The following is an 8,065-nucleotide window of genomic DNA, read 5'->3' as shown; positions in this document are numbered from 1 at the left end:
CACTTTTTTTTTTTTTTTTGTTAACGTGTCCCCACTTACTTCTTCCCTTTTCCTAACCCTCTTCACCAAATAAAAGATACAGTAGTATAATACGTCAATTTCATGGATATAACCGCCATTAATTTGCTACCTCTTAGTCGTCTGAAAATAATTTCTCATAGGATAAAATGGTAGCTACCAATGATCGTATCCTTCTTTATTTTTTCTTCTATTTTTTTTTGTCTTTTTTTGGTCAATTTAACTATAAAAATCAAGCGTTGATGGTGATATTTAATACCAATACATGTTAAAGAAGCATCTTTTTGTCATTATAAAATTCATCTTCGATGGATAAATGATGGCTAACAGTGACCATCTCCTCCTTTAATTTTTTTTTCTTCTTTTTTGTTACATTTTAATTAATTTCATTGAAAAATTAAATTTCGACGGCAAAACCCTCAACTAGCATAGTAGAAAAAGATGGGAGAAATAAAAAACAAAAAATAAAAATTGAAAAAAGCGAGGATAGAAAATAGAAAGAAAAGTAAACTAAAAAGAGAAAAGAATAACAGTATTTTTAATAAATAAAAAATATTCTTTGATTTTTAATTCAACTCTCTCACTATGCTTAGGAGAGTGAACTACATTTACTATGTTAAATGAATATAAATGATATATTAATATCAATTTAAAATTATTTAGAGGTGATAATACTCCACAAACTTTTAATATCTTTTTGGAAAAATTTAGAACAATTTTAACGTGTCCTTATATCTTTTCTCATTTAATTTCTTTTATAAAAACTTTGACGTTAATTTTTTTTTTTTTTTTTTTGAAAAGATCATTTTTTTCACGTCCCTTCAGCGAGAAATGGACGGTCCAATAATAGTATTATCAAGAGCTCAGCATTAACTGCCCATTTTTGACATCAAATCAAAGTGAATGAACGGAATATGCTTCGGATAATTATCTACAAATTCATTTCCTTACTCGCTTCAAATTCTTTAACCTTCTCCTACTCCTCCTCTTCTACATAAAAAAAAAAAGAAAGTAATTCCACTCTTTAAGAATTTTTTCTGGAACGATATCCAAAAATTCGAGAATGACAAAGTCCACTAGCATTGTTGCCACTGTGGCTATTGTGTCTTTGACGGTCTTTTTGATGACGGTGACGTTAACGGCAACAGTGCTTCCAATTTCTCAGCTCTATGATACTTCCAACTATGGTTTTCTTCAAATTGACAATGGCTTGGCTCGAACTCCTCAGATGGGGTCCTTCCCTTTTCTTGATTCATCCCTCTGCTTGCTCGCTTCTTATGTTTATTGTTATGTCGTCTCTAATTCAGTTTGTTTGAAATTCTTGTCTCTGTTGAAGTTATAGTTGAAGTTTTCTACTTTCAGGAAAAAAACGTGAATTAATCTAATGGTTAATTTACAGATATTGACCAAGTACTTGTTATTTGAACTACATGTTTATTTTACCATTGTTTGCAGGTAAAGTAATGCGAGAGACTCTCTAATCTTCCTAGTAATTTATTACCCTTGTAATCTCACTACCTCAGGCACCTGTTTGCAATCATATATTTTTCATATATCTCTCAACATGAGCAGAGAAAAGTCAAAGCTTATATCCATTATTTATTTGACTGATTTTGTTTTTCTAAAAGGAGAAAAGGTTTAGGAAATGAAATACTAACTAAGAATTCGTTGAATCTTTATTTGGTTATCCTTAGTTCTAATCTTCTCCTCTGCCTATGCACGGAGAGAGCTAGGCTACGTTAATAAATTGAGTTTATATTTATGGCCTCCCTTGACAATTGTGCCATTTTGCACTACTTGGTGCTTATACACCATATAAGTTAAAAGTTAGAACTTAATAGTTATGTGATTAATCATATTTTTGAAACAGATGGAGTAGCTGGAATTTTTTTGCCTGCAATATAAATGAAATGGTCATCAAGGAAACAGGTAATACTTGGAGCGTCTTCCCTTGTTTCGATAGATGCTTGAGAATATGAGACAACAACAACATATCCAGTGTAATCCTGCAAGTGAGTGCTTGAGCATATGAGAGCCTTTATTAAACACCCTTCCTTGAACAAGGAAAAAAAGTCACAGCAAGATCCTCCAACAAGCCGAAAAGAAGTTACATGGCCGCTGAGGAGAATTTAATTTATTACGTGCATTAATAAACAGTTCCTTTGATGTCCTTTTCTTAGAGGTTCATGTAAGTTAAAATGAGTTTACATACTTCTCACGTTTGGTTTTCCATTCAATCTCTTGTATTCTTGTCCTGTGGAGCGAATACTTCAGGATTGAAGGTTTTCACTAATTTGGATTGCTTAGGGAGGGAGGGAAGGATGTTTCTTCAACTGTGGGGGAAATCTTGACCATGCTACTTTCTGATGCTTTTTTTGGGGGTGGAGTGGGGTGTTAAAATTGTTAAACTTTTATTAGCTAACATGAAAGTGTTGTTTGGCAGCTGATGCACTCATCTCAACTAGTTTGGCTAGCCTGGGTTATAATTATGTCAACATTGGTAAGCATGTGCAGAACTTGGATTACCTTTGCTTTTAAGGTTTGCATCTTGACATTTTGATATGCTTTTTCCTTGGTAGACGATTGTTGGTCCAGATTGACACGAAATTCGAAGGTGCGTCTACATTTCTAAGCTAGGATGTTGTTCTTGAACATTTTGCTTTCTTCTTTTTTTAGGACGGTGGTCTCTACGCCAGCTAACATGCATCTTGACTCTTCTACCAGGAACTTTCGTTCCTGAACGTTTTTCATGCCTTGGTGCCCTATAAATTTAGAACTTTGGTTAACAAAGAGTGTCATTTAGACTATGGCTGATTTTTGCCAAGAAATCTTGTTCATCTTTCATTTTTAGCCATTTGTGGATGTGTGAGATGCTTATCATCTGCCAATCCTTGTGCAGAGTGAAATGATTCCTGACCCAAAAACTTTTCCTTCTGGAATTAAAGCTCTAGCTGATTATGTACACTCAAAGGGACTTAAACTTGGTGTCTATTCTGATGCCGGGTAGGACATATCCCCAAGACCTGGTTTGTTTATCTTTCAACTATGCCAATACTAGATTTCTCACTGTTCAGCTACCCGAATCATGTAGGGTTCTTACATGTCAAGTTCGGCCAGGTTCACTGTTTCATGAAAACAATGATGCAGAACTTTGGGCATCTTGGGTTAGTTTGTCCTTTTCGTTTCATCAGTCCCATTATTTCAGTAATTGTCTCCCAACTTATTGATAAACACAATGATGACCATTTCATAGTGGAGTTACATATACATATGGTAATAAATGTTAACAGAAGAATATACTGTGTTTCTTCTTCATCTTTTTCTTGTTTTTTTTTTCTTGTCGATAATATAGCGTTTTCCATTTGTTGTCCAAGAGCCTTACAGCATAATGGGTTGTTGTCGGAGAGCCTTAGAGAGCGTACGCCAAAAGTGATTGATATGAATTCAAGGAAATAACCGTCTTTTCTTATGCCAATAAACAAATAAAGAAGCTATACACTTGCATACGTAGATTGCATCACTAGCTAATATTGTTAATTGCATTTTCTTTATACGGTAAGGCAGTTTTCTCACTTGTAAATACTGGTTAATATGTTAGTGTGGGCATCGCATTTTCATTTATTTCTTTTTGTGTGGTATATTTTTTACTTTGCACTTGCTAACAAATATTCTGATTGTTCAACCACACAGGGTGTTGACTATTTGAAGTACGACAACTGCTTCAATCTAGGCCTCCCACCACAAAAAAGGTTCAATTCTTAGTCAGTATGGTCTAACTTAATTGGCTTTAGGTGTATAGATAGATCTGAATACTAAGACGTTGTTTCCAGATACCCACCCATGCGTGATGCCCTTAATGCTACTGGACGAACTATATTTTACGCACTTTGTGAATGGTAACTTCGAGGCACTTTCTTTGCTCTGTACTGGAGTTCTTAACCAGCACTTGAGAGCTTTCTTGGTGCTTTTGTTTTCAAAATTGGCAGGGGCGTTGAGGACCCTGCCTTATGGGCAGGAAAAATTGGAAACAGTTGGCGTACAACAGATGACATTAATGATACATGGACAAGGTTCTAAACTTTCTTTATTTGATTATTGTATAAGGAAGCAAGATAAATATCTGTATGTATGACCTTCGAAACTTGGAAGATTTTGATTGTAGCTCTACTCTAAGTAAGAAACCACAGCTGGATATTTTTAAATATGCAAGCTTAACTTAACAGTAAGAGCACTCTTTTGCTGTGCCAACCACTTATTTGCTTTCTGAAATGTTACTCAGCTCAAACTTGCATTATACTGACAGATGTCTTTTATTTATTTACTTTTTAAGCATGACAACCATTGCTGATATCAATAACAAGTGGGCTTCCTATGCTGGACCCGGTGGTTGGAATGGTAGGTGATGATCCTGATTCTTTCGATTTTAAGCATGGTTGAGACTAAATTTTAACTCTCGACATCTTCTGGCAGATCCTGATATGTTAGAAGTTGGGAATGGGGGCATGAATTACCACGAGTACAAAGGGCACTTAAGCATCTGGGCTCTAATGAAGGCAACTCATAATTACGTTTTTTGATTCCTCTCTTATTTTTTCTTTTTTATTTTCTGACGGACTACTTTGTCTCCAGTCTCTTTTCAAAATAATTTCTCCATAACGACAACAAATATGTGATTCAACCATTCTCCAGTGAAATTGCTTACTGGTTTAAATGGTGTATGTTTTCGTAATCCTTGTATAAAATGAAATAAGGATTAGAATATGGAGATAAATGTGATCATTAGGGACTAGATATTTTATTCAGAAAAAAGGGGTGAAAATAGGGTTTGGAAGTTTTAATTTGTCATTACTAGTCTATCATACTGCATGTGTTCATTTGTTGTCCCCTTCTTTTCTGACATTTATCATGTTCTGGTACATATGTTAGAAAAAAAATTATGTTTATGTTTCATGAAAAGAAACATTTTCTTTGTGTGCTTCAATATTCTTATTTCATGAATTGACTCTATGCTTTGATTTGTAGGCTCCGCTTATAATTGGTTGTGATGTCAGAAACATCACTGCTGAAACTTTAGAGATTCTTTCCAATAAAGAGGTTATCGCTGTTGACCAAGGTAAAGAGCTTTATATTCCTTATAACTCCTTCTCTACCCTTCTATTTTAAGTGAGGAGGTCTTATTCTGTATCTTTGGATCTTACTTGGTTGTTTCATCAGAGATGCCCATTTTTTTCCTTCTACTTTCGGTATGCATATGGTTTTCAAATTTTGATCCAAAATAATTTATGAAAGATAACTTCTTCACTTTTACAGATCCACTTGGCGTTCAGGGTAGGAGAGTTTACGCTTCCGGACCAGATGGTTGCCAGCAGGTCTAGTCGTTTCTCATTTATCCTCTCATGATCTACAGTTATAACTTTTGTTTTTCAGGAAAACATACTCTCTTAAAATGCTATTTATTTCAGTATCCGACATATGATGAACTCCTTGTATGGGTGATTACTGTTAAAAACAAAAGACTTACTTTGATGCTTTTCCAGTATAAAGCAACCTTACTGTTTAACACTCTCTTGAAAAAATAAGCTAAAGGATTATGAGAATTTGATTGATTGCCAACCTATTAATTCCTAAAGAATAAAATATCCTATGTAGAGGTAGATGCTGACAATAATTATATAAAAGAGAAAAAAAAAAATAAACAGAGAGGATGAGATGAAGCATCTGCGGATGTTGCTCCCCTAGCACTTATGTGGACCGTTTGGAGAGAGAGGAATAGAAGATCTTTCGAGTGAGCAGAGAAACATCTTGTACAATCGAATAATAGCTTCTTCTTTATTTCTGTTAGATGCTCCACGAGGTTACTATTTGTATAGATGATTAGGTATCTTCTGTAGAAAACCATGTCTTTTTGTAGGGTTTTCTATTTTTTGGTATAATTCTTGTATATGACCACGTTTTCCCCTTTCTTTAATTTATTCATTATTATTATTCTCATGATGTTGTTGTTGTTAAGAGTAAAACTAATTATTTTCATAATAATGAATTTGATCATTGGATTCTACGGGATATAAAAGATTAGGATAGCCCCCAACTAATTACGACTCGGTATATTTGTTAATGTATAATTGCTGTTGTGAGGTTATTATTATGATTATTATTGTCGAGATGCATGTGGATGTATTTTCCTTTTTTTTTTTTATTGGGGGGGGGGGACACAGAATGGGTTCGAGGGGTTTAAACTTTGTTGTGCTCTAGCAATCTGTTATATTATTGTTTTAATTTTATATTCAGGTCTGGGCCGGTCCATTGTCTGGAAATCGTTTGGCTATGGTACTCTGGAACAGATGTTCAAAAGCTGCAACTATTACTGCTAAATGGGGTGCCATTGGACTACAACCCTCTATTAGCGTCTCTGTGAGAGACTTGTGGAAGGTGAGTTGGCACGGTGATAGCCAGCTTTATATCAACCACTGCTAATTCCTGTTGGCTGAAGTATGTCTTAGCGTCTATTTTTGATAACTTGTAGCTGCAGGATCTCGTGCGACTTACATTTTTTGCTGATACATCTGAATTAGTTGGCATCATTTATTTGACTTAGCATACTGGCTTCATTTTTCTATGTTTGTGGATCTCCCGTCCTTAAAATATATTCATTATTTCACAAGTTTACTCTGACCGCATTTTCTATGTTGATGTTGCAGCATGAAGTTGTTTCAGAGAACACGGTGGGCTCATTTAGTGCCCGAGTTGATGCTCATGGCTGTGAAATGTACATTTTAACTCCATGGAGAACAACTCGATCTTCTGTATGATTGAAGCGTAAAAGGAGTTAACGGCTCGTACAACCTTAATGTATGCTTCACTGTTGTCTTTATAATGTATATTTGTGCCCTTTGTTCTTTTCATAGTCTAAATATATTATTAGTTCCGTTTGAAATGCTTTGTAAAATGCTTTCCATATGAATAAAACTTGTTATGTTACTCAAAGTACTTCTGGAAATGGATTTCTTCTTCTGCTATTGTGGTTTATATGGGATATTCATTCAAGCGATTCAATTAGTATTGGCAGTATGCAGTATTGTTCAACTTTGTTCTAAGTTTATATGGTTTAAGCGCTCCTAGTTACATGCTTTAATGGACAATGTAGGTATATCTCAATGAGTTTAATTCCATAACAATCCGTATGAAATAGGGTGATGAAAGGAACAATATAGAGTAAATTTTAGGGAAAATTACCCGGATTAGTCACTATTGGGCTTTTATTACCACTTAAAGCCTAATTTTCAATAAATTATAGGTCATAGCCTTCTCTTGCCTATTAATTATTCCTAATTACAATTTATAGCCTTTCTCATGTATTTTCTCTCTCTTTTTATTTTCTATTATTTTCTTCTTCTTTTTAAATTTTTCAATTTTTCTTTTTCTTTTTTTTTTTTGGTTGCTTTCTCTTTGTTTTTTCTTTTTTTCACTTTTTTCTTTTTATCTTTTATTCATTGTTTCTTTTTTTTCTTTTCATTTTTCTCCTTTGTATTTTTTCTCCTTCATTTTTTTTCTTTTTTTCCTTTTTATTTTTTCTCCTTTTTTTTGTATTTTTTAATTATTTTTTATTACTCTTCTTTTTTTTGTGTGTATTTTTTCCTCGTTTTTTCTCCGTTTTTTTTCCTTTTTTTTTTCCAATTTTTTTCCTTTTCATTTGTGTGAACTAGCAAACACAAATACAAGTGTGAACTATTAAATACAAATATAAATGCGAACTATAACATATAAATACAAGTGTAAACTATAAAATACAAATATAAATGCGATCTATGACATATAAATACAAGTGTGAACTATCATTTGTATTTTTTAATTATCGAAAAGAAACGATTGATTTTCTTTTCACGAATACTTGTTTGTATTTATTGATGCGAGTTGTGTTTATTGATACAAGTAAAGACAACTCAAATTTTTATACAAATACAACATATACAAATACATATAGTATTTGTATTTGTAAAATCATTTGTTTCATTTATTTGTCATTGTATTTGTATCAAGTGATATTTGT

At 33.4% G+C, this 8,065-nt stretch overlaps 1 protein-coding gene across 3 annotated transcripts; it reads left to right on the top strand.

The window, feature by feature from the left end:
- Nucleotides 1-780: 780 nt before the first annotated feature.
- Nucleotides 781-7,034, top strand: LOC107873305 (alpha-galactosidase 3). Of its 3 annotated transcripts, none has more exons than XM_016720100.2 (15): nucleotides 781-1,251; nucleotides 1,889-1,947; nucleotides 2,462-2,518; nucleotides 2,598-2,632; nucleotides 2,918-3,021; nucleotides 3,110-3,182; nucleotides 3,709-3,767; nucleotides 3,849-3,914; nucleotides 4,005-4,088; nucleotides 4,349-4,413; nucleotides 4,489-4,571; nucleotides 5,041-5,131; nucleotides 5,329-5,387; nucleotides 6,307-6,447; nucleotides 6,717-7,034. In XM_016720100.2, exons 1-15 carry the CDS (start codon nucleotides 1,082-1,084, stop codon nucleotides 6,825-6,827), a joined length of 1,257 nt encoding a protein of 418 aa, XP_016575586.1. In that variant the 5' UTR covers nucleotides 781-1,081; the 3' UTR covers nucleotides 6,828-7,034. The 3 variants fall into 3 exon arrangements, with proteins under 3 accessions (XP_016575586.1, XP_016575587.1, XP_047270742.1); XM_047414786.1 differs by having other exon boundaries at nucleotides 1,245-1,473; XM_016720101.2 differs by lacking the exons at nucleotides 2,918-3,021; nucleotides 3,110-3,182 and having other exon boundaries at nucleotides 801-1,251.
- Nucleotides 7,035-8,065: the final 1,031 nt, after the last annotated feature.

Source organism: Capsicum annuum, chromosome 6 (genome assembly GCF_002878395.1).
Source record: "Capsicum annuum cultivar UCD-10X-F1 chromosome 6, UCD10Xv1.1, whole genome shotgun sequence".
Taxonomy (NCBI): Eukaryota; Viridiplantae; Streptophyta; class Magnoliopsida; order Solanales; family Solanaceae; genus Capsicum; species Capsicum annuum.
Note: the sequence above shows the minus strand (reverse complement) of the source record. Positions and strands in the feature narration are given on the sequence as shown.